At 41.6% G+C, this 26,927-nt stretch overlaps 1 protein-coding gene across 10 annotated transcripts in view; it reads right to left on the bottom strand.

The window, feature by feature from the left end:
* Nucleotides 1-1,463: 1,463 nt before the first annotated feature.
* The window catches only part of ATP10D (ATPase phospholipid transporting 10D (putative)), a 55,535-nt gene continuing 30,071 nt past the window's right edge, over nucleotides 1,464-26,927 (bottom strand). For 7 of the 10 annotated variants that reach the window (XM_074866103.1, XM_074866107.1, XM_074866105.1 and 4 more), the window contains 14 exons: nucleotides 26,077-26,297; nucleotides 25,229-25,417; nucleotides 22,575-23,190; nucleotides 21,012-21,121; nucleotides 19,991-20,117; nucleotides 16,907-17,091; nucleotides 14,926-15,235; nucleotides 13,837-13,913; nucleotides 13,199-13,324; nucleotides 12,521-12,721; nucleotides 9,745-9,825; nucleotides 9,399-9,503; nucleotides 7,883-8,070; nucleotides 1,464-3,183 (listed from right to left, as the gene is read on the bottom strand). In XM_074866103.1, coding sequence (XP_074722204.1) covers nucleotides 2,661-3,183; nucleotides 7,883-8,070; nucleotides 9,399-9,503; nucleotides 9,745-9,825; nucleotides 12,521-12,721; nucleotides 13,199-13,324; nucleotides 13,837-13,913; nucleotides 14,926-15,235; nucleotides 16,907-17,091; nucleotides 19,991-20,117; nucleotides 21,012-21,121; nucleotides 22,575-23,190; nucleotides 25,229-25,417; nucleotides 26,077-26,297 — 3,059 coding nt within the window. In that variant the 3' untranslated portion in view covers nucleotides 1,464-2,660. Of the gene's footprint in view, nucleotides 3,184-7,882; nucleotides 8,071-9,398; nucleotides 9,504-9,744; nucleotides 9,826-10,596; nucleotides 10,714-12,520; nucleotides 12,722-13,198; nucleotides 13,325-13,836; nucleotides 13,914-14,925; nucleotides 15,236-16,906; nucleotides 17,092-19,990; nucleotides 20,118-21,011; nucleotides 21,122-22,574; nucleotides 23,191-25,228; nucleotides 25,418-26,076; nucleotides 26,298-26,927 lie in introns of those variants that run through there. The other 3 variants (XM_074866106.1, XM_074866108.1, XR_012628667.1) reach the window with 3 other exon arrangements.

Below are 26,927 nucleotides of genomic sequence, written 5' to 3'. Positions count from 1 at the left end.
GCACAGAGAAACTTCTAAAAGACCTAAAGTTTCAAGGCAACCCACAGGGCCTGACACTTTAGAGACCCAGACGAAATCCTCCTTCATCCAATTTAAGAATCCATCCTGAAAGCCTCACTGCGCTAAGCAGTGAGTAGTGGGGTGACCAGGCTTGTAAAAAGCTGCAGAACAGCAATTTAAGTGTCGCAGAGGCATCATGCAGCTGGCCCCAGGTCTAAGAGGTGACTGCCACTCACGTCTCTTCGTGCAGCTTTTGTATGATACACGTGCAAACTCCCGAGACTGATCAGCTACCTGCCAAACCTGCTGGTAGGTTCTGCTCCAGCAGCAGAGGCAACAAGAGGGCAGGTCACGGGCCCATGTTGTCCCCCAAACTCCTTTTTACAGCTGAGCCCTGCACTCCCTCAGGTCACTGCAAGTCCCAGAGCTCCTCCGTGAGAGCTCAACGTACCTCAGTCAGAGTCACAGACTTGCAGAACCACGGAACAGAATAATCTGTTCTCTGTGGCCACAGGTGAAGAGAGGCCATAGATTTAAGGTGCAGAAGAAACATTCAGGTGAGACAATAGAAACAAAACCAACATTTGACTTTGAGGCATGAAAGCACTGGCCTGGCCTGCTTCTCTGGGGCTCTTTACAAGAGGACGTCTGTGGAGCAGAGCAGATGACTTCACCGAGTCCCAGCAAGTCTGTTCCTGTACGATTCTGCCCTTGTACCAGCTAATCTCCCTGCACAACCAACTGGCTGTTTTGTGTCTTCTTGACACCTGGGAGTTCCTGTGGCTTGTAGAGAAAGCTGTTTCACTCAGGACACCTCAAGTCCACTCCCGGCAAGGTGCCCCTCACAGCAAGAAGGATGCTGCAGGCAAACATCTGAAAATCGTTAACTGCAAACCAACATGCTCAACATGATCTCTTAGAATTTGAATGTCTGCCATCACTTCAAAGGTCTCCACTAACCTTATGTTAGAAGTTACCAAAAATATTTTGTCATATGTTGAACCAAATTAAAAAAAAATATTTGCAGAAATGGCTGTCATCACTGGCTCCTTCCACTGTTTTTCTTCTACAGGCTAAACAAAAAGGATATTTTTCTCTTCACTAACACTAGGGATGGAGTCAGCCCTGATTACATTCTACCTTTTGGAAACAGAACCTTTTAAAACTTTTGGTAACATGTGGTGACCTGCATTTGAATGAACTTAACATGCCCTCAGTATCTGCCCTTGCATAGCCGCAGCTGTCTCAGACCTCACAGCATTTGTTTAAATTCTTTCAGAGATCTTAAAAGATGTGGAATATGTAATGTTGATCACTGACATGGAAAGCTCATGGTTCAATTAAAAAGCAGAGCCCTTGCCCCAAACATGGTGCCTAAAAATAAACACACGAATCTTGGCAATTCGAAAGCAGAAAGTTTTAGACAGAAACAGAACCAAAAAATGTGCTCAATACTAATAGTTCGTTAGCAGCTACAGTTTGAGGAAGCTGTTTATTTCAACAGGTGCTAGTGGATACAAACAATCTCCTAAGTTCCTCTATAAGTTGGCCATGTAACTTTTTGGGGAGGGAAGTAAAAAGGAGGCAGTATTTCAGACAGTCTGGAATCCAGAAGTAGTCACATGCACCTCAGCCAGCTTTTGTGCAGTGTGCAGAGCAGTGGGAAACTGGCAGAGGAAGGACATCTCCAAGACAGATGAGCAACAGACCTCAGATCTGGGACATGCAATGGGTTACAGCTTCTTTAGAGCAGCCTTTAGAGATACTTAAGCTGTTTATTATAAAAGTCTGGAGGCATCTGAGAGTGAAGAAGAGTAATGTCATCAGCTAGAAGCTGCTATTTGTAAGAGAAGACCTGAAGACAGACTGGAGCTACCCACTGCCCCTGGGACACAATTCTGCAGTGCAGGCATGAGGTAGAGTTTAGAGAAAAGCCAGGCAGCCAACATCTGAGTTGGGTGAGGAGGAAAAGAAGTCCAGTCAGTGGCGTATGACATGAAACAGCACATGGAGACAAAAAGGAGGGATGCAGCAGGAGGATGAACTATCATGGAGAACAAAAGGCTGCACCAGGATTTGCTCTTTTTGTGGAAGAAGGTGAGGGAGACACGTGACACGTCTCATCTGGGCCACTCTTCTGATGGTTACAATTGTGTTTGGCCAGCACTGAGCTGGCCTGTGCTATAGCCTGGTGAGCAAACTGGACCACAGTGGTTAAAACAATTACTGCATGCACATAATGGAGGAGTCTGGCAACAAGCCAACCAGTAACGCCACATCCCAGCCCTTCTGCTTACTTCATACTTCAGCAAGTGGTGAATCCCAGGGCACGCTCGGATTGTAGGCTAGCAGTGCAAGGTGCAGGTTGCCTTACCTGAACTGGATCCTGCAAATCCATATTCATGCAATGTCCTGTCCATAACACCACGAGGTATTAAGCAATGCCGCATAAAAGAAATAAGCAGTATGCAAAGTCTAGTGTGTGAGAAAATATAAAAACCAACCCAGCCATTTAGATCTTGAACATCTTAATAAATTATTGAAAAGCTTTATAAACAAAAAAGCTTTTAAGGAAATGTGTGCATCATCTACCTTGGCTGAAGAAAACAAAACCACAACGTAGCATAAATCAGCAGTTATTACTCCTGGGTTTTAAAGAGTTAGCATTCCAACTTTGTAAAATACATTAAAGCATCTTCTTCACACAAAACAGAATTCAGATCTGCTTTGTGTGCTAGAGAAACAGCACTGCTGCCCTCTTCAGAAGCGCACACAGAGGCTTTGGCACATGAGTTATTACCGCCAAACGTATCTGAATTCGTTTCCTTTGATGAATTCAGAAACACAGTCTTTTCAGAGTTCAAGCCATTTGTAGTCTCAGGCTCATCCTGAATGTCTGGTAAGGAGGAGGTGTCTTCTACTAACCCTTCTCTTGAACAAGCCCGAAAAGGGCGTTTAGATGTTGGCAAAACACTAGCAATGTTTTCTTCCTCTGACACAGCACCTGTAGCTGAGCTGGAAGACCCAGAAGTGGCCTGGAACTCCACTCTACCGTTTACAATGCAGTCATCTTTCCATCTCTTAATTGCCTGCTTCTGCTCCTCAGGGGTCAGTCTGTCAAGGTGCTTGGCTCTCACCACCGGAGACATAAACAATGTTCCTTGGAGAACTCTCAGCAAGTATCTGCAAAATAAACACAAATAAGTTCTTTAGAAGCAGTCTCAAAACTGTTTCAAGCAACACTAATGGAAATCAAACACCATTCAAGTAACCCTGAGGCTGCAGCAGCCTCTGAAACAGTTTCTACAGGTGCCGTTTTGTAAACATAAACTATAAGGCCAGCAACTGCACCAGAACATGTTTTAAAACTGGCATTTTCAAAGATAGATACTGATCTCAGGTGCTTCTGTTTTTCTGTCCTGAACACAGTTCTATAGACTAGTTACTGCAACCATGTGCACTTGCCAACCTCAATGAAGGGCCGGGGTCCCAACTACACTGAAAGTGGAGCATTCTGCCTATAGTGTTAGGTCCCAGAAAAAAAGGCATCAAAATCAGCACGCAGTTTAGAGTTTCCTTGGCACTTCAGTGCAAATATAAGGAGTTAAGAGCCATTGTGGAAAAAATCAGGCCTAGAAAAATTCATGCTTCCAACTGAGCAGCTGTTTATCACTGCTGCTCTGCACTGATATAGCCCTGGAAAGCTGGGAAGAGTAGGCAGAGCCTCATTCTAAAATTCTTAACTTTCACAGAAGCCAGAGAATTCACCAGAAGCAAGAATGAATATGAAAGCAAAGGCCGAAGAAACAAAGCATCATATGCAGTAACAGGAATATGGAGTACAAGTGATGTTCCAGAATTAAACTCTAGGAATAATTCATATTATAACTGACTTAACTCACAACTTAGGTTAGGCAAAGGTTTAAATCATAGCTTTCTGCAGTGAATTTTCAGCCAACAGGGCATCCAGCATGTGTCCCTCCGTAGAACTGCTCCTTAGAAACTCCAGTGAAAGCCCCAATCTCATTCCCTCAGGTATAGAGCACCCTTTAGCTTCGAAGTCCCTGCTGAGTGGTGGATTTTCAGCACCTTACAAAGGATTACATCAGAACTAAGCAAGGAAAAAAAGGTATGTGTGACAGCAGTGGTTCTGTAATAGGCACTTCTACTACAAATCACTGAAGTAGAAAAGCTTGAATTAGCCATAACAGCTACACATCTTCTGAGGTATTGGCACAGGGAGAATGCAAATGATTCAAGGAATTTCACTGGTAAGTCTAAATACTTTATATTTAATTCACCATGAAAAACACTGTCTTCTTCAAAATTGAATACCTGTACATTGGAAGCAGTCACTGAGCTGAAAGCTCTCTCCTACCTAGGCTCTCTACAGCTCTACCAAAAGGTCCTAGAACAACATTTATTAATTTATCGTGTGAGGTAGATTTACTGTGTGTGCAAGAAAAAGCTCTACTGTTACCACCTGGAGCCAAGTGGAGAGCAGGGATGGGGAGGGAAGAGCATGCATGTTTCTTGCACCTCATCATTTGTCCTTCTGCTGAACTGAAGTGTGAACCAAAGCGATCAGTCATGATCTCCAGTGAGTGCAGCAAAACCCTGGCCGACATGCTTAAGACACAGACTGGGACACGTTCAAAGCAGCCTCTTCAGGGATCTGCTTGGCATAGCCACATGGGATAAAGCCCTCGAGGGAACAGGGGCCCGTGAAAGCTGGTTGATACTCAGAGATCACCCCCTCCAAGCTCAGGAGTGATGCATCCCAATCAAAAGGAAGTCAGACAAAAACGCCAGGAGGCCTGCATGGATGAACAAGGAGCTCTTGGACAGGCTCAAACACAAAAAGGAAACCTGCAGAGGGTGGAAACAAGGACAGACAACCTGGGAGGGATACAGAGAAACTGTCCGGGTAGCCACGGAGCAGGTCAGGAAGGCCAAAGCCCTGATAGAATTAAATCTGGTGAAGGACATAAAGGGCAACAAAAAAAGCTTTTACAGGTACATCAGTAATAAAAGGAAGACTAGGGAAAATGTGGGCCCTCTCTGGAAGGAGAAGGGAGACCTGGTTACCTGGGATATGGAGAAGGCTGAGGTACTCAATGATTTTTTTGCCTCAGTCTTCACTGTCAAGTGCTCTCAGTCTGCACTGTCAAGATGCAGAAGGCAAAGGCAGAGAATGGGAAAATGAAGAACGACCCACTGTAGAAGATCAGGTTCGAGACCATCTAAGAAACCTGAAGGTGCACAAGTCCACGGGACCTGATAAGATGCATCTGCAGGTCCTGAGGGAACTGGCAGATGAAGTGTCTAAGCCACTATCCATCACAGTTGAGAAATCGTGGCAGTCTGGTGAAGCTCTCACTGACTGGAAAAGGAGAAACATAACCCCCATTTTTAAAAAGGAAAAAAAAAGGAAGACCCCGGGAACTACAGGCCAGTCAGTCTCACCTCTGTGCTCGGCAAGATCATGGAGCGGATCCTTCTGGAAAGTATGCTAGGGGACATGGAAAATAAGGAGGTGATTGGTGACAGCCAACATGGCTTCACTAAGGGCAAATCGTGCTTGACAAATCTGGTGGCCTTCTATGATGGGGTTACAGTGTTGGTGGATAAGGGAAGAGCAACTGATGTCATCTACCTGGACTTGTGCAAAGCGTCTGACACTGTCCGACGTGACATCCTTGTCTGTAAATTGGAGAGACATGGATTTGATGGATGGACCACTCAGTGGACAAGGAATTGGCTGGATGGTCGCACTTCAGAGTTGTGGTCAACAGCTCGATGTTCCAGTGGAGAGCAGTGACGAGTGGTGTTCCTCAGGGATCGGTGTCAGGACCGACGCTGTTTAACATCTTTGTTGGCGACATGGACAGTGGGATTGAGTGCACCCTCAGCAAGTTTGCCAACACCACCAAGCTGTGTGGTGCGGTTGACACGCTGGAGGGAAGGGATGTCATCCAGAGGGACCTGGGCAGGCTGGAGAGGTGGGCCTGTGTGAACCTCATGAAGTTCCACAAGGCCAAGTGCAAGGTCCTGCCCATGGGTCAGGGCAATCCCAAGCACAGATACAGGCTGGGCAATGAGTGGATTGAGAGCAGCCCTCAGCAAAAGGACTTGGGGGTATTTGTGGATGGAAAACTGACTATGAGCCAGCAATGTGCACTCATAGCCCAGAAAGCCAACTGTATCCTGGGCTGCATCGAGAGGTGTGGCCAGCAGGTCGAGGGAGGTGATTCTCCCCCTCTACTCTGCTCTCATGAGACCCCACCTGCAGCACTGTGTTCAGTTCTGGGGCCCCACATAAGAAGGACATGGAGCTGCTCGAGCAGGTCCAGAGGAGGCCACGAAGACAATCAGGGGGATGGAACACCTCTCCCTTAAAGGAACAAGCTGAGAGAGTTGGGGTTGTTCAGCCTGGAGAAGAGAAGGCTCCGGGGAGACCTTACAGTGGCCTTCCAGTATCTCTAAAGGGGACCTACAAAAAAGCTGGGGAGGGACTTTGTGCAAGGGCACGTAGTGACAGGACAAGGGGTAATGGCTTTAAACTGAAAGAGGGTAGATTTAGATTAGATGTAAGGAAGAAATTCTTCACTGTGAGGGTGGTGAGACACTGGAACAAGTTGTCCCAAGAAGTGGTGGCTGCCCCCTCCCTGGCAGTGTTCAAGGCCAGGTTGGACGGGGCTTTGAGCAGCCTGGTCTAGTGGAAGGTGTCCCTGCCCATGGCAGGGGGGTTGGAACTAGATGATCTTAAAGGTCCCTTCTAACCCAAACCATTCTGTGATTCTGTGACTCAAATACTTGGTGGCTATTCCAGGCACCTACAGTCACAGCTCTGCCAGCTTTCCTGTTGGCACTATTGACCACGCAGGCAGCCTGCACTGCAGCACTTGATCCAGAAAGGGTGCTCAAACCGTGCCTAATGATATAAAAAGACATCAGGTGAGGAGGAAACAGAAATTATTCTCCCTTGCACTTCTCTCAGTATCTGTTTGTGCAATTCAGTTTCAAGTCCCACTCTTTCTGAAATGATGTGAGAGGGAAAGAAAGAGACATAACACAGAAGAATAATAAATTAGCACTGGAGGCACTTTGCTAATAGGCTGCAGACTTAAGTTCATGTTCAGCCAGTGAGTGAAAGGCTGTGGGTAATGAATAGAGCTAGACCAAGTTTGATGAAGTCTCTCACTGGTTTTCACACACTTTGTTTTTCTTTGTTCGCTCGCTCAGGTGTCTCCCTGCTCAGCGTGCTGGTGTCTGAGACCTCCAACCTTTCCAGGGTGAATGAGTTACTGAACTTGGAGTTATGACTTCTTCTGTGATGCAAAACACTTAAACATTAGGCACAATAAAAACACAACTCAGGACCCCTTGTGAATCTAGTCAGTGTGTTTCCACCTCACAAAGAAGCCTGTACATGCATTCTTCATTCTAAATATTCTTATATATATATACATGACATAAATTTCAAACAGAAAATGGTTTCACAAATAAACACAGACTAAGCACAGTACTTCTACGTATAGTATATGTTCAACTTTGATCACTAATTTAACTCATTTGTATATAAATGATAAACTCTATGGTTACAAAGATTACTGTTTTTTCCCTCCAAAGACAATATTTAATATAACATAAATAACTTAATGTAATATAAATCACAAAATACATTCTTTATTTACTGACATTCGAGAACATGTCACTAAAGAGCTGTCCTCACATGGCTTGGTCTGGTAGAATTATGAAATTTTCTTTACATTGGGGTTGTGGGGGTAGGAAGACCTCTAGCCAGAGAGATTTACAGCATCACTGACTCAAACTAATTTTGTTAACAGCAGCAATCTGAAACTATAAAACAGAAACACACCTGGGTAGCAGAGCAACACAAGTAGTCAGGATGCAAACTAAGTAAAATACTGGGTCTGTCATGTGCTTTTCCATGATCCAGCAAGGATTTGATGGTTGGTTGTGGGTTCTGCAGGTTGCCCCAAAAGCCAGAGCAAAGACAAAGTAAAACAGGATGCTGCCAACTATAACTACTGTATGTATCCAAGTCTGCAATTCAGAAAAGGAAATAAATCAGACTGAAGCTGTAAACAGAAAGACCTGTAACACCTGTATGTGTATACACATGCATGCATGAACATGCACACAGTCTTCCTCCATGGACAGCTGCTTAATATAACAGAAGATAGTTCTGTTCAGATAATATTCCTAATTTTATACAAAACATTCCAGGAAGAACAGAGCCTTCTTCCTACAGTTCATCACATTCAACCCAGCCATTTAATGGTTTTTTATTCTACTAAATGCTTAGCTTTTGATTCCTTTGTGAAAGGCATTTTTGTGCCATTTGCCTTAGATGACCATCTCATCCTCCAGCAGCAGAGGAAGCAAGCAAATGGAGGTGAGATCTTCACATGACACCACCCTTATATATCTTGCTTGAGACACTGATGAGCTGTTCTACATTGGAGTTTTCTGTAATTTTATATCTAAATGGCAATAATAGTTCCTATGGAAACAACACTGTCATTGGTGGTCTGACAGCTTGCCAACATTCAAAAATGCCAAATAAATTTTCCTATTCAGAGCGTGGATACACTCATGCTACTCATATACTCTCAGTAAAGACATTTTTATTGTTGCTGCCATGCTCCCAAAAGAACAATGAAAAGACTGAATCACAACTTGAGATTTCATCCATTATGAAAAAATCTTTACAAATATTTTTTAAAAAAACAGAGAAAAAATAAAACCCCTTAAATTGTGTCCTTCTACTACAAATACTATTGTATTTTCTTTAAAATTATGCAAAATAGTCAAGTATTACCCTTGCAAGGGCTGTAAATTTATCCAAGCTACTGCAGATGCTTTAGCTTGCGCAGACTACATTAAAAACTGGAATAGCATTTCTGTAGCATATTTGTTCTCTAGTTCTGGCACCAAAATATACCTCTGAATTGTTTATCCTGGCAACAGAGCAGATCATCAGTTCCAAGCATTCAAAATCAACAGTTGTTTGAGATGAAAGCTTTGGTAACTAATGAGGCTCAGCAGATCACTGGTTGGTTTTACCATCTGCAAAACTAAACTGACATCCCTAAAACCACCATACCCTAACAAGGCAGGATCCTTTCACTATTTACAAATAATTCTGAGGCCAAATTTTGTTAAATTTTAGTCATATCAGTAATTCTATTGGGTCCAAGGACAGGTGCATTAGGAGAGCTCACATGGTCACATAAACAAAATATTTAGGTTTTGTCCCTTTCATACTTATTCTGCTTAGTATATGAAGCTCTTTCTTCAGTTTAATTTTAATGAAAGCTGTACACACATACTCTGTTAGGAATATACCCTTTTGGAAACAAAGTACTCACCACAGACTTGCACTCAATGAGAAGGTGAAACAGTATTATGAAGAGCGCTGCTGTGTTTATAGGGTTTCCAAAAGAAAAAATGTCTATGTCTGAGTCATAGTAAGTCTGTAAAGGAAGACAGCGGTTAGCGTAATATATTCTTTACGTATAGTCCTAACACACAAAGTGACATGAATAGTTTCAATACCATACATACTTTCATGCACACAGTTCAGCTCAGTTCCAATGATGATCCTGTTAGTATATTTATATATAAGGAAGTAAAACCAAATTAATTTTATTCTCTAATTTGCCTAGGTTTTTAGTATGTAAAAATGTATAAATTTATTGCATATCCAGCACTTACAAAGTAAGGCACAAAAAAGCAAACGAGACTTTGGTAAAAAGCATCCAGCAAGGTCATCCAGAAAGTTGAAGGCAAGTAAGCCTGTAAGAAAAAATAATGGCATTGAAACAAACTGAACAAATTGCTGCATCCTTAAGTAGCATTAATTTGGATTTGGGGAAAGATTATCTGCAGGAGTAATTCAAGTTAGTTTCCCAATCAAGAAGCATCTTTTGTGTTATGATAATAAGAATAAAGAGCTCACTCCACACATGCAGCTAACCATTAGTATTTAGATCAGCAGACAGATCTGTAGACTCTGATCTTAAAGCTGTTTCTGCCAGAACAGACCTACCAGAGCCTTACCTAACTGAGTACTAAGGAAGAGAGAGGGGTAGGGGACAGTGAATTACCCTAGCAGCTTACGATTACTGAACACCAAGTCCCACTTTCTTCTATCTCCACCCCCTTCTTTTTGGTACATGTGCTTCTGCCTCTTAATTTGTGCTGGTTGTCTCCTCTGTGCTGACTGGACTTCTCTGTGAGCTAACTTAACTCACTAGAATGTGACAAATCAATTCACTTTTCTGCTGGAATAACATGTTGCTGTTGTGGTGAGTTAAATCAGCTCCTGGAAGGATCTGATGGGACAACTGAGCTGGCACAAGGAAGGTAGTTTACCTGTGTGGGTGAAAACAGAACAGGAAGAAAAGAAGGGAGAAGAGGAGAAGGAACGAGCCTTCCTCACTCAGTGGCAGCAATCTGCTATGACAGCTCAACTGCTTACAAAACACAGCTGGATGTGCCCTGGCTCAGATACATCCCATTCCTTCAGGCGCTAAATTGAGACACACAGGTGAGCAGTGTAGTTACCCAGGACTTCCTCTACAATTAGTGGAGAGAGATGGGTTTCTTCAAAAAGCCATTCAGTCCTTTCAAAAACTGAACTGCTCTCCAGAGGTGGTGTGGGAAACTTATCTTCTTATTTGCCTGTCAGGAAAGTGCTTTAAATTACCGAAGATGAATCCAAGTTACTGTCCATTTTCATAGCTTGTACAGAGCTGTGCACTTGTGATGTCATGGTGCAGTATTGTGATACTCTACGTTTTAAAGCATTTCTCTTTCTTCTGTACTGCACTTAATTGAAAGCAATTATTTCAGTGTGCTTCCATGCAAGAAAGGAAATTATATATTACATAACCACTCCAACCACAGAGCAAGGCAGTGCTGTGCTGGACGAAAGTGAAAAACTCTAATAAAGCTGAAGGGCAAAAAAAAGGGAAAAACTACTGTGTAATGCATTAATTCTGATTATGCTGCCTCAAAACCTCCATCTCAGCTCAGATCATTGTATATATCCTGAAGATCAAAACAAAGGGCCAAATCCTGAGGCTTTGTAATCTTTACTTAGTCAAAACTCTGTGACTGACAAAGCACAGACTTTCTCCAGCCAGTGTACAGAGGCTTGGTTCGGTACCAAGAGCACTTAGTTTTGCAAAAATATCATAAACCAAGAAACATAAAATATTTGAGGGCATGTAAAAAGAAATGTAAAAGTCCACAAGCAAACAAAACAAATTGTCCTTTCACTGTATATCCTTCCTTCCCATCTAAACCAGATCTAGATTTCTGTCAGGTTATAAAGATGAGACTGCACAACTAGTGCACGTTGTAGCTCATTGTTCTAATACCATTTGTTAGAATAGAACAGAACAGAATAGACTATTTCAGTTGGAAGGGACCTACAACAAACATCTAGCCCAACTGTCTGACCACTTCAGGACTGACCAAAAGTTAAAGCATGTTATTAAAGGCATTGGCTAAATGCCTCTTAAAAACTGGCAGGCTTGGGGCATCGACCACCTCTCTAGGCAGCCTGTTCCAGTGTTTGACCACCCTCTCTGTAAAGAAATGCTTCCTAATATCAAGTCTGCTATTGAAAGGCTGTGATCATAAAGAAAATGGTGAGTTTTAGGCGACTCATATGCTCAGTGTTTCCTGTCTCTGGGCTACTAGTATCTATTGCATCTCAGGCTTTGTATGTCATTGCCTTCAATTGTTATAATAAAAATATTATTTTAATTAAGTGTTAAATTAAAAAAATGATAAAGTTAAAATTATGCTACAATTCATGCTAAGCAAAGCAGAAACCAGGAAAGAGCTTACTGATTTATAGTTTTGATTTAGAAACTACTCCGCACTCCCTATGGTTTTCTGTGCCAAAGGTCTGGACAGAATTTACTTACAGAGCAGATACAATGTACAGTGTTTTCAGATGGGAGAAAAAGTGCCACCAGCAAATTCCAGCACACAGTCATAAGAGGAAAAGAACCCTGAACGACAGAACTTTCTTGAGGATTATTTGAAAGGAATCTGTTCTGGTTCTTATCCATTCCTCGTTACTTCTGCAGTTGAGACCTTTATATGACAGTGAAAAAACAGTATCTAGTGCCCTTATCTTCAAAAATAACTCATTTTGAGGAACCATGACTGCTGAGGCAGTGAATGAAGTGAACAAGCTGGTAATGTTTATCTAGTACATTGCTTCACCTGAAGTCCTTAACTTCTCTTATCATCCAAATGTCTGGTAAGATTGGGCGTATGGCTGAAACAACTTTTGAAAAAAACAGCTTTTATTTGTGCACGTACGTTTGTGCGCAGGCCTAGATGTTTTTCTAATAGAGAAAGTGGTTTTAAACTTCAAGTTTGCCAGATGTGAACCATGAAGGAAAAAGACAGAAATGGCTCAAATGCTGACCGTTTCAATTTGCTTCAGGCAAAGCATTCTTTAACCTACCACAGATTTCTGGCTCATCATGTATAGCTGTGGGAGCTGCATAAGTATCTCCGCAGGCACATCTTTGTCCAAGACACCATAAATGATGGGTGGCACCGATGTAAAAAGGAGATTGAAAAGAATCAAGATCCAATAGTTAGTCATTGACGTGCCTGAAAACCCACAGAAGAACTGGTACCAGAACAGGAGGTTCACGTAGGCCTGAAAAGTCAGAGATGACATGATAAAATGTTACCTGTAGACAAGTGTTTTAAAAGCGAGGAGGAAAACAGGCAGATCTTAGGTCTGGTTACAGTAATCTGTGGAAAATTAAGTATAAATGCTGGAGTTCATGCCAATCCCACACTTTGAAATTATATTTGACTAGCACACAGCTTTACATTTCAAAATTGGACATGACTTGTTTAAATACTCATGCTGTCACCACATTAGTAATGCCTGTTACCCACTGTTTAATCAAATCAGACAATAGCTTTGAGTGGGAAATGCCATCCAAGGGATGAGAGTCTCTGGTCTCTGCAGACATCATGGGAAACCGAATTGTTTGACATATGCTTTTTGTGTCTTTTTGAACCCATTCACAATAGAAACTGAAAAAGAATATAAAGCCCCACTAAACCCTTCAGTGCTCTTGAATACACAAAACTGTGATTTCCCTGGGATGGGACAGCTACATACCACATTCTTGTAGAAGAAGTAAAGCACCATGTTGGTAAGTCTGGTATAACACCAGTGACCATGGACAAGCAGCAGCTTCCTGAGGTGTCTAAACTGAGAGATTGCAAAGTCACTTGCCATCACAGCCTGAAACACACATGAAGGAAAGGATAGGTTATACCCAAACTGTTAAAGATAAGCTTCGGATACTGCCAAGTGAGCAACTTGCCTATTGTTGGAAATTGTTATTTTATGATTTTTTATACATAGTGCTCATGGTCTTACCCTCACTCAGATCTGAGCCCCTCCATACATTTTACACTAACACACAGAGCTCAGCCCAACACAACGCAGGCAGAAACATGGCTGTCTTTATTACTACCACACAACTGCACAGAAATCACTGATGCTCAGGCTGCTTGTTTCCTGGCAGGACATGAGCAAGAGGGAGTTTGGTGACAGGCAGCAACCTCTGTTGTCTGCAGCATTCAGCTTCTGAGCGCTCCTGGAAGAGTGCTGAGGCCTGGATGTGAGCTCAGGCTGCAAACTCTCGCCTGTGCATGGTAACAGACTGTGGAGCCACCGGGCATCCAGGGTAAACTCTGAACCTATTTAAAATGGAATTTGATGTCATTTGCAGCTGTCTTTGTATACACTACCTGCATGCCTTCTTGGCCCGATATTCCCACACCAGTGTCAGCCACTTGGATCATACTGACATCATTGGCACCATCACCTATAGAAAAAAAAATAAAAAGAGGAATAATCAAAAGTAACCTTTCTTATTTGGAATGCAACCTGGAGGTAGCTTTGTTGGCTATCACATCACCATGGAGGTGGCAAGAAAAGACAAATATACAAGAACACCAGAGAGTTCAGAGAAAAACATTTTTATGGCCAACACTGCAGCCTATGTGTCCTGGTTTAACCAGGATAGGGTTAAGTTTCCCCAGCAGTGGGGGGGAGCTCTAGCCGGGTTATTCAGATACCATGGGATGTCACATCCTGGCAGGTCACATTTTCCTGGCGCGGGAGCGCGGTGCACTCGTGGTTTTGTACATCGTGCTTCCCACTGCTGTATTTGGTAGCTATTTTGCTCTGTTCATTGCTATCACTATTACTGTTATTGTTATTGCTGTTGTTTGTTGTGTTGCTATTGCATTGTTGTATTAAACCTTTCCTTATTTCAGTCTTGGGGTTTTGTATTTCACTCCCTTTGTGGGGGAGGGGCAGCGGCCGCGTGGTCTCAGACCCCGGCAGAGGCTAAACCATAACACTATGGAAAACCCTACAGCAAGCAAGATTAGTAAGCAGAAGGCCTGACTGAACTGAGCTATATTCTCCCTCGGTATTAGCTGTTCATTTTGTCAGTATTTAGTTGGTATGCTGGAACAGAAAATACGAGTGGTTTAAATCACAGCCAGTCATCTCCCCTCTCCCTCCCTATTTTGGGGGGTGGGTTGTGATGGAGAATGACAAGGAAAATCCCCTTTGCTCGCTCCTTTGTATGTTACGTAACACTGTGCATGACTGCTGCTGTTCTTGTTGTTTTGATTACCATGAGTAAGTTTATGGACTAAATTTGCTAGTTCAGAAGACTAACATCATCTTCTGCCAGAGGCAACTACGATTCAAAGGATTATCTTCCTTGTAAAGTATATTTTGTGACAGACATTAACAAAAATACAGGAGAGAAGAAACTGGCTTCTACCTCTTTTCAGAGAAAAGAAGATTACCACAGGACTCACCTACAGCTAATGTCATTGCCTTTAGCTTATTTCGCACCAGTCTGACAAGGACACTCTTCTGCAGTGGTGTGGCTCGGCAGCAGACTACAGCCCGGCATTTTTCTGTGAGTTCCAAGAAAATATTCTGTAGGCTGTCATGAAGGACATGCTCTAAAGTTCTTCCATCAATAACCAGGCCTGCATTGAACCCTGGAGCTTGGGTGGAGGGACTTGCAAAGACATTCCCAAGTTTCTGACTGTGTTTTTTTCTGGCACAAGTATTCTTCTGGATGCCTTCTAAAATTTTGCTCATCACCAAGGCACAAGCATCCTAATTGAAGACAAGAGAAAGGCAATTTATTAAATACTGTTTGTCTTCTGGCTCCCTTTTCAATTTATAAAATATATATGGAGAAAAGATCAAATGCAGCCCTTGTGTACCATTTCACTTGAATCCAGAAAGGCTCAGACATAAGGCTGAATAACCCTTTAAAATCACAAAGGATGCAGTCTGTTCTTAATAAAAGGGCCTGTGATTTAACTTTGCTTAAGTAGATTGGCTTGGGTATTGTACTAAGAAAGGGGAAAAAACTGAAGCAAATCAGAAAATGTTCACAGACTAGCAGAAAAAATGACCATTAAGAATTCTGTAATATAAATACAACTTCTATAGAAGACTTTTGCTCTCTGTGTTTCTTTTGTCTGGCATGCAAAGCCAAAATTACATTTCAAATCAGATTATAGGTGAGCTGCAATGAATTACTGAAGAACTGGCCTTATGGCAGTTTTCGCCTTGTCAGAATCAATATAAGATGTCCAAAAGATTCTTGATATCAATATATGTAATGTGCGCACTATATAGAAGAAAATACATATCCTTAAATCTCATTACTTTACTTTGAAATGCAACAGTATCAAATCTTGTCTAATTTTATTTCAAAGCCCAGTTAGAGGGAGGATGAGCACTTCTGCAAAAGGGGCTTAGTTCTCACTGTTAAGTAAGACACTCGTTCCCCAGTAGCAAAAAAGGAAGAAAAAAAGTATTAGCAAAAATCAAACCCCAAGCTTTCCTCAGATACAACTGGACAAAAAAATCCTTTCTTTTTCACTTTATTTTCCCCAGAGTTATCACTTGCCACAAAATCTTTTATGTCAGATACAAATTGAATTTCTAAAGTAACATACAAGCAGAGAAAAAAAACAAAAGGTCTTACAAAAATCCTCCACTCCTTTATAGAAGTCTCAGATTTCATGTCTCTGCTCTGAGGAAAGACATTTCATACATTGGCTTTACCAGTTACAGTTAGTAATTTCTCTTTTAAGAAACCCAAAATTGATAAAAATCAAGATGTGAAAAACAGCCGGTTGGTTATAAGCATCCACAAGAGGACATAACGATCAAATAGGATTAAACTCGCCACCCAAAACTCTTTATCACATGACTCAATTACTGGGTGGTGGGGAGAAGGTGGCTTTTTCTCTGATAAAACTGTAGGCAGATTAGTTTTCTTGAGTAGTGTGCAGTGTACTTTAATGAGACATTACTTTGTACATTTATGCAAGACAAGCAGGGCTGAAGTAATATATTACACAAAGCAGCACAAAACTTAATTCAATAGAATTTGCATGACAATAATTATTACATTGCTAATATGCTCTAGCTCACAGCTGTTTGAAATCACGAAAACATGTGAAGCATGCCAACTCTCTAACCTACCACAAAGAGATATTAAGCAGTCTATTCAGTTAAAATAATAAATCATCATTTAGGGACTGTATATAAAGAAACGGATGTTACATACATATAAAGGACTTCCTATTTTACCCACAAGGAAGCAAACTGTCCGTTTTCCAGTATTTTCATCTTCCAAGAAATCATGCTGTCTTTGGTCAGTTGGGAAAGCAGAGAACATTTTATTTTTCTGTATTGCCCTGTGATATAGCCTGACTGAATTTTTCAGCACAGGAAAAAAAAATTTTTGAAGTGTAATTTTCCACTCACCCTACTCTGTGATTTGAGAGTGAAGATTCTGTCGTCTGGTTCCAGCAGTTTACAAGCGTAGGCAATGTTGACAGCTGTCTCTCTCTTGTCACCTGTCAGCATCCATATTTTTATTCCCGCTTTCCGTAATGCCTGTACTGTGTCTGGAACACCCTCCTGCAAGCGATCTTCAATGCCAGTGGCACCTTAATTTAGACAAGCAGAAGGATTAGTGCTGCTGTATGTCCAAAACCAAAACACTGCAAGTGACAGGACAAGATGGTCCTCTGTGTGTATCCACATCCCAAACCAGACACCCTACTGGGACATGCTTGGGAATTCCTCCCTTCCACATCTTTCTGCCTCAGATCCTACAACATGTGAGACTGTTGACACATACCCCTGTTACAGTCTCAGACGCCTCATCGCAAGATCCTTTTAAGCCAACTTTTCTCATTCGCATGGTTGTTTTATCCCATACTGGCTGTGGGACACAGACTCCCAGGCTTCTCATGACAAATATACTCCATTATTCCTACTCCCTCCTACCTCAGACTACCCCTAAACCTTCTTTCATTTATCACCTCAGTCCTTCCTATCTCAAGGCCCACTTCTCTTCCTTATTCTCAACTTTGCTCCAGGCTGAATTCTCTGTACTTCTTGCCCCAAGCCCTCACCTTTTCCACACCAAAATCCTCTCTTCTTATATCATATTTTTGCACACTGCTGCAAAGACGTGCCATTCATCATCGGGTTTCTCAACCACTCATTGCTGCAGTACCTCCTGTCCCAGGTCCTTTCAATTTATAGCACTGAAGTCTGTGTTTTGCCCTTCCTCCTGCCTGCGATGCCAACCATGACATATTCCCCCACAGGGGGGAGACACCTGCTCTAACACACCCCCCTCAGTGGTTATAGAAAGACTTTCAACAAAAAAATACAGTGACTTTAACAGAGATACCCTCTTTTCTGGTGTGCACAGCAGGCAGACCTGTGTCCCTAAAACCAGCTTATAAAATCTGTTCTGGTAACAATTAGGTAACACAGCATCAGCATAAAGTAGAAAAAAAAAGCTGAAAAGCTGCAGTGCCAGTGATTTACAGGCCACTTTCATAGCTTTTTCACAATACAAATGGTATTAAATTAAACCAGGAGAAATGCTTTGTCTTGTGGGATTCTCAGGCTAAGAGAGTTTCTCAGAAAAAAGCTGCACCCAGTTGCAGCCTAGTTCATTCTGAAAGACAAACAATAAAAAATTTCAAAGCAAAGTCTTCCCTCCTAGTATGTTTCTAGTGTCAGCAATCTGTAGATAAAGCACTATCATATGGGGATGGATAAGAGCCAAAATGTCAGGCAACTTTCTGATGCTACAATTTCTTCAGTAAGCAGCTGCCAACAAGGCACAGAGCTCATGGCCCCTGATCACCAGGAAAATTAAAGCCTCCAGGTCCTTGCTCTGCACTCTGTCTGCCTTTTTGATGCAAGTCAAGAGAGACAGAAGGAAGATGCTGGGATCTATTTCATGCAAGCTTCTTTGAGAGCCACTGCCAGGCATCGAAGAAAAAAATGTTGCTTCAACTTGGGCACTCTATACACTTAACACTCCCTTTCTGAGCTATCTGAGCACTTCGTAACCCAGCAGAAGCCAGTTTCAGTATGTACACTGCTGAGATCCAGACCTGTGCTTAGTTAAGTACTGCACATTAGGACTGTTCTTTCCAGAAATAGATTTCCATTCAAATAAAGGCCTGAGGCTTTATATATAGCCATACGGATTTCACACCTGCCTACACAGCGAACTACACATCACGGCTGTCCTCAATGATCCTGACAATACTGAGATGATTTGAATTTTTGCTTGTTGTTCTTTGAGGACAAAGCCTTAATTTGTCAGTCCTAAGAGAACAGTCAGTGCTACAGCTGCAGCTACACCAGGTAATGTTTAGGAAGAAAGCAAAGGAAGGGTCCAAGAAGCAGAATGAGAAGTGCTGTAAGTAGTCCTACTCCGCAGATCACAATGTACATATGCTGCAGGCAGGGGTAACTAAGCCAGCAGAGGTACTGAAAACAAGCACCTTGGCAGTATGAAGCCATCTACCCTTCTTATTCTCACTCCCATTTAATGTTAGGGCCAACCCACATTGATTACTGTCCCACCAGAGACACAAGACAAAAAAATGCTTTGGCCTGCAGGACAGCAGGTCACCACAGCAACTACACTTCCCTCTGCTGACTCTAGTCAAAAGGGTACCTGTGTAGCACATCATCCCTTAAAACTACAGCAGCTAGAAGCACCGCTCTGGCTTCTCTTTGGAAACTGAAGCCAGTGATCCCAGAATTCCTTTTAGTATCAAGGTTTATGGCATTTGTCCTGAGCAGATGTGGCACAAATTGAGGGAAGTAACACCCTTCCACACGATAAGATCTGTCTCTATTCAGCTTCTAGCATGAGCTGCCTTTACCACCACAGTCAGACCTGTGCACTTTGCTGTTCAAATGTTATTTGCTGGGCAGTCCTCTAGAGCTATTAGCCCAGACTGCTTGCAGTTTACCTTTTATTCATCTACACAAAATGTTTTGCATTTTGTTTTGGCCTCCCCATTTCTGCACTGCTGAACAACCATCAAATGAATGGTTCTTTCAGAAGCATGCCTGACTTCTTATCTCCATGTTATTACAGGAGGACATAGCACAAACATGCCTGCTGTGCCACAAATGCAACAGTGATGGAAAACATGCCCAGAAGTGGGATCCCTGTGAATGTTTGCCCAGGCAGGCCTGTGACTTGTTATTATCATTTCACATGCTTATTATGGTGATACTTAAAAACTCTAGTGAGCACAAAAAGGAAAGCCAATTTAAAAAAAAAAACAGTGAAAGTTTACCCTTTACGAACAACAGAAGAGCACTAGCTGTCTTCAGTGTGTTTTACAACTAGTACAAATTTACCAGCGTGATTTATGAAAATTCAGAAGTGACAATAAATTCTAGGTCTGTAGAAAGATCTGTGTTATACAAATTGAGGTTAGCACAGCTCTCTGCAGGTAAATTCCAATTATGAACATCATAAGCAGTTTCCTGGGAGTTACAGCATTTTCTACCTACCCAGCAAAGTTAGTTCAGTCTCAAGCCTGATGGCTGATTCAAGCAGCAGCACCTCCCTGTTGTCAATACTGGTTTCTGCTAAAAAATGATGATTTAACCACTCTGCATATTCTGCATCACTCAGCACCTACAGAGGGAGAAAAACATACGGCATATATCTGTATTGTGTTTTCAAAGGTGCCTCAGAAGTGTCCTCAGTTACTTCTGCTGTCCATATACCGAACCTAGAAGTACAGCCCCTGGCAGAGCATTACTTACGTGCCCAACATGTCCGTGGATTTAGTACTATGTTCATAGTGTTAGATTACTTTGCCAGGCTTCACAAGCCAGGTTACTCACTCACACCCTCCAGGTTCCTGGAGCTGCCTGACAGATTTCCATTTAGATGGAAGGTAGGCAGCCCAGTGAGCATAGTATACTCTCCCTACTGCTCTTTAATTGCAGCATTGACACAGCCACAGAAATACCGCACAGCTGTGTATGGCTTGATGACTGTACAGCTACACAGCTCGTACTTGCACTTTGCATAAGGCTTTGTAAAGAGGTTTCTTGCCTGTTTCAATCCCTATGAAATTTTACTTTTAAGCAGCTTTGAATTTAAAATCAAAACATCACTTACGTTTTGCATTCAGAGTTTGTAAACTGCAAGCTGTTTGTGAAACCCAATAAAACAGGTCTGACAATTTTTTTCTGTGTCTGAATTCCAACCAGGGTAAGTTTCACACAAGGAGACCTGCTCAGGACTCTTGAAAAAATATTGGACTATTTGACAACACCTGTTTTAGAATTAGGCTACTATGCTACTTGGCATCCTAAAACTGACAACAACTATGGCAATCTAATGGAAGTCAAGAATGGATTTGGGTCAACTTACAAATTCCTCCTGAAAGAACATAAGGATAAACAAAATGGGGCAATGGAAGCATCTCTTTAGAAACGGTTATGTCTGCTCCACTGGTGATAACACTCATGTTGGTCACAGACTGTAAACATTCTTAAAAATATGTATTAAAAGGAATACCTTCTTAGCAACACACAGAGTGCGCAGTCCTCTTCTGGCATAGTCATTCAAATGCTTCTGAGTTCTCTCTTTAATCTTCTTTTGTTCCATTTCTGAATTGTTAGTACCTACTATCACACAAAAAGCAAAGAAAGCAAATTAAATATGCATTCTTAGGCTAAATTGAGTGGAAAATTTTGAAGGACTAAATACGTTTTAAAAATACCAAAATGTTAACAGGTTTTAACTACGAATGTATCTTCATGTTTGCACAATATACGGTGGCTGTGTCTACAGTGAGCACACAGTGAGCCAGTCTGCACAGGCAGTGAGGGAAACCCATCTGGTACTGATACATCTTTGGATGCCACTAGTATATCAAAATGTTTTTCTAAAATAAAATTATTTTCTAAAATGAACTGGCCCACAGACACCCAAGCAGCTTTACTGCCAATGGTCTAGTGGGAGGGAGCTAAAAGGGCAGTCACAGAAAAGTTTTTTTAAAAATAACTGTTAAGGGGTGGACTATTTAGACAGGCATTCAACTCACCTAACTTTGGATATGTATAAGTTAGGTTCCAAGTTTATCTGGAGAATCAAAGTATGGAGAGGCACCTCCAGACATGCAGTTACCCCCCTAGTAAGATGACAGATTTTGAGGTAGTTTCTGTCCATGGCCTACAGAGGCTTTTTGTCTAGACTTTAGATGGCTAATGTTGGGTGAGTTAAAATCCTCCCTTGGAATTGAAAATATCCCTCTTCCCCACAGAGGTCAGCCAGCCATGGAACATATAAACCAAACTCCCTTTTGCAGAAAGCAAGTCTTTAAAAGTCATTCCTTTACATTACTTTCCAAACCATTAAAAAAAACCCCTTGGCACATCTTCCGAACTTAAGTATGTTTAGGTATTTATTTCTAACATACACAGGTAATACTTTCTTTTTACTGCCTTCAGTTAAAAATCAATGACTGTTTGCTACAGTGTATGAATAAATTACTTAGTGCTTAAACAACATGGTGCATCCCTCCTGTGGCAGATTCAAACAACATTTATCCCCGAACAACAGGGCCCCGCAGGAGGCACCACACAACTTTACAGATACTATTATTACACCTAGAAACACAGAAATAGTCAGTAGTCAAGGGAAAAAAACTCAACGTGCTGATAGGTGACATCTGCTACCAATACCTCTCTCCAACAGCTCCGAAACACTAACATACGTAAAGGCTAGAAAGTATCTCATTCTAATAAATACCTCTCACTGTGTAGCAGAAGCCAACTATTCAAGCAGATGACCTTACTTTATAACTGGGAAATACTTCAGTTGGCTCCAAAGGGTCTGCTTAGACACCACTAAATCCTCTGAAAAACAGCTGCTTCTCTCTTCTCAGTTTTCACACCAGCACACAGCACAGCCACATCTAGGTGACAAGTGATATGACCTTTCTGGGTTCCCTATAAGGAACTATTCCCAGATAATAGTTCTGCTTGGTTACTTGTCTCTTCTCATGAATCTGGCCATCTGTTCAACTGTACTGAAGAATGACAAAGGTGAGCAAAGAATTAGAAGTTCTGTAGATACCTTCAGATGCAGTTCTTAACAAATCCATCATGACTGAGTCTGCACCTTTTGTGTACACCACCACGCTGTTGGAGACTGGGTGCCGAACCACCACTGACATCCTTTTCCGCACGGAATCAAAAGGCAAGATATGCAGAAGCTGAAACGTTAAAGATCCCAGGCCTGCAAAGTCCACAGTTACTTGATCTGGAGTCCTAGACTGTAAAATACATTTATAAGCCCTTGCAGCATGAACCAAGGCAGCTTCATCTGGACTCTCAGCTTCATAACATAGTTTAGGTAAGGGAGACAATTCAATAGATGACGCAGCACTGTTGTGTTCACAGCCAGCAGCTACATTCACTGTATCTAGTTCCTGAGGCACTTGGGAATTTTCCGGGCTGTCAGTATTGAGAGGCTCAGCAGCCCCTTGAGCAGCTCCATCCAAAGCAGGTGAAGCCAGTTTCATTCTGAAAATAGACAGTTTGCTCACAAAACTACTGGGGCTTTCAGATGATGACTCTTTTACACTTGGAAGTGGGGAGGAACTTAGTCTCCAAACTGAAAACCTCTGGAACATCTGCCTGATTTCCTCAAGCGATTTAATAGGCGTCCTACCCAGCGACGAGAGTCTCATCTGGAACACAACAGTCAGAGAAAGCATTTATGTTAAATTCTTCATATTTTATTACATTAAAGGACAACTTACAAACTATGTATGTTTCTTAATGAATGTAGTATTTTGAAATTTACCATGAGTTTGATTGTTTGTTTTAAAGATTGCCAGATCAAACATATAACCATATGAGTACACTAAACAGCTTCTTGTAAGAGCTTCTTTATCCAAACCAAAAGAATTGTAAAAATACTTCAGAGCTGAAAACTGTATGCATTCCAAGTTTGATTCATGACTCCATATAATACTTCTCTTTAGAACTGTTTCAGTTGTGGCAAATGGAACTAAACTAATTATTGTTCTGAATTAGCAAGATACTTAAGAATAAACCAACTCCATACCCCTCTCAGTAACTAGCTACGAGTACTGTTAAAAATGTAGTACCTTATCAATACTTTTTTAACATTTGAATTTAAAACAGGAGACAGTTCCCCTCTCATCAGTGTTATAAAATAATTGGCTTATTGTTATTCAGAACAGTTAGACAGCTGATAGCTTACAAAAAAGGAACAAGGTATGGAAGGCTGACATTCATTTCTCATTACTGGTGAAGAGTTAAGAATGAGCTATTACCAGGAAGCATATTCTCCTTTGCCACTGAAAAGCATAAAGTAAGGACAGACTCTGGCTTCAGTTCTACCACAATTGCATGCGAGTTGCAGTGCATCCCCATTCACCATCACGGAAACGGAGACTAGAAACATCCTTTCATCACCACTCCCTAAGGCAACACTGAAACCTCCTGTTGTCTTGAGCTCTTTCATGTCATTCCCTAATTGTGAACTCAGAAACCTCATGCCACATAGCCCCTCCCAATCTATCTCCTAGTGACATGGAGATCTTCTCCCTGCTAGCAAGTCATTGGGAAATACTATTCTCAAAAACCCAAGAATCTTGCCTTTATATTTTTCTACATCACCTTTACGGAATGGCTGATCAGTAACTATGAACACAGCTGTCCCATCCACACAGGGACCTGGAGGCTGCCTACTACCTTTTCTGGGAATGCCTGGAAGCACACTAAAATTCCAGGCTTATTTATACATAGGATGTACATTATAGTCCACAGGATACCTTTTGGGAATGTCTCCAGCCATGGCTGTAGGTTCACTGCCTAGATGGACACCAAAGTCCAGTCCTGCACATCACATTTTTTTCAAAAGACAAATGTCAACAATTGGAAATCACCAGAGGATGGGGAGAAGGAAACCAAAGCTGAACTGGGGAATTATGCTGCAACACGGTCAAAAATTGGTAAAAAACGGGGTTATGAAAATCCCACCTTGAAAAAAGAAATTTGAAAAAGATAGTACTATCTTTAAATAAATGTTAGGTTGTGTGCTCTGAAAAAAACAACTGGTCTCAGGAAGACTTAAACACACTCCAGACCATTAAACCAGGACAGCTGGGCAAATGCAGTATACATTCAAGGTGAGACCGCTTTATGTCATACTGCAAAGCATTTTTTATTCAGAGTACTACATATATGAAACTTGATCTTCCACACTTTTGCTAAAACTCTATTTCAGGGAACAGGTAAGAGCATTCTCAGTTCCAATATTCTGGGAGACTTCTGAGATTATTCTTATCGTTTAGTCAACAATAACCTATTTGTAAAGGTAACCTGAGTGTTAGGGTACTCTTAAAGGAAGCTATGCACATATCTGGAAAAAGATAACTAGAACATAGAAAAAAATACAATTGCAATTTAATCTCAAAATTTCTCTTGTAAAAGTTACGAACAGTCTATACATAGAAGTAAAAATATTGAAGCCAAGTTCTTCTGCACTGGAAAAACATTACCAGCATTATATTACATGTTAACTCCTTGCACTCTGTGGGTTTACAGTAATTCCCTTCTTTCTAACAGGACAAACCAATAAAGGAGAAAGGATCACTTTTTAAATGTCAGTTAATTGTTTTTTCCTTTTGTAATCAAACAAAAGGGAGCTCATTTATTTATAAATAAGGCCAAATGCCAAAAATAAGGCCTTCTTACCTTCTGACGTGGTTGATTGGGGACTGAAACTACAACAGTATTACAGATTGCCAGAGCAAGAAAGAAGTCAGTGATGTACATTGTCTCCAATGATAAGTTGCTGCTGGCTTCTTCTGATTGTTGATAGGAATGAGAAGAAATTTGGCTGAACTTCTCCAGCAGTTGTGTGTCTGGTACAACATCCGTTTCCTATTGATGAAAGGAACAAAACTGCCCGTTAGGATATAAGCTTAATCTCAGTCTTTGGAGGTTAAATCAGTTACAGATGAATGAAGTGTAGAAGCTCATACAAATTCCTTCCTGTCAGATGTTGAGTTGATTACACTAGGAAATAGAGGAACTCTGGTGTCTTCACTGCCTTGTACTAGCCCACTGAAAATGACAAACTTAATGCCCAGAGAGGTAAACAGCAGAGCCTTAGTTCATAGAGAGAAATTAAATATGACGAATGATATTTAGATGCCTTCAGGTACAGAAGCAGAGCTTTTATCTCTTGTAACTGTCAATAAATATTGGTCATCTAGGTATTTCCTACTGAAAAAAAAAATGCTAGAAACCTCTTAAAATAAAAGAACAAACTGTTATTAAGATGAAGCTGATAGTTTTAGCTGGAGTGATCACGGACTCACAGCAGCAAGAACCAAAGCATACACCTTCATGACCCAACGAACATCTGCAATGTCACCTGCAAATAGGATGCAGCCAAGCAATCATGGGAGGCTCTGGTTTTGACGGAAGAGAGAAAGGATTTCTTAAATGACAAGCACTCTGATTAAATGGAGGTAAGAAGGTATTCCTTCCTGAGTTTCTTCAGAAATTTAGCATCAAAACCAACAGCTTTTACTTACAATGGGGCTGCTGAAAGCAACGTGTCCTGAGTGGGGAACATCACCTGCTCCATCTTCCCTTTCTGGTGCAGGGTAACTACCAGACAACTGATTCAAAGATTTTCTGTTCAAAGGTTCATTCACAGCACTGCAGTTGTGCCCTTGCCATTCTGACATATGCGTTGAAGAGCTACACTGACGATCAGCTGAATTCATCTCTTGATAGGATTCCAACCTCTTTGCTATGGAAAGGGAAACAAAATTACCATTCCATGAGCAAAAAGAAACTTGTCTAAAACACTGCCTGGAGGTTCAGGAAACAAAATTTTTAAGTAAGGAATTTAGTATATAGTTAAGAATCACCCACCATTTATGAAAAATAAAACCCATAACATGCCATCACACTGACTTCCTGTTTGGGACACTGCACTTCAAGAGCAACGCTCAACTGCAGTGAATCCAGAGAGGGAGCAAGAATAATCTAGAATTCTAGATGAATAATCTAGAACTCTGGACAACATGAGCCACATGGAAATAGTAAAGTAAGCTGGAGTTACACAGCCTCCATAAGGGCACATTGATAGAAGACAAGTAATAGTCCTGAAGTACATGAAGGACAATTGCATAAAGGAAACAGCCTGTTTTCTATGCACACTGTGGGTAACAGAAGTCACAATGGTCCTGTATTGTGGCAAGACAAACGCAGGCTAGGTATCAGCAAAACTTTGTCAGAGAAGACACGACACACTAGAACAGAATGCCTGAGAAAGCAGTGAATTGGACACCATTGGAGGTCCTGAAGAAACAAAAAAAATATTCATAAAGAATGATAGCAACAGCTCTGCCTCAGACCAAAGAAAACAGGACCAGAT

The sequence above is a fragment of the Strix uralensis genome, chromosome 4 (genome assembly GCF_047716275.1).
Source record: "Strix uralensis isolate ZFMK-TIS-50842 chromosome 4, bStrUra1, whole genome shotgun sequence".
Lineage (NCBI taxonomy): Eukaryota > Metazoa > Chordata > Aves > Strigiformes > Strigidae > Strix > Strix uralensis.
Note: the sequence above shows the minus strand (reverse complement) of the source record. Positions and strands in the feature narration are given on the sequence as shown.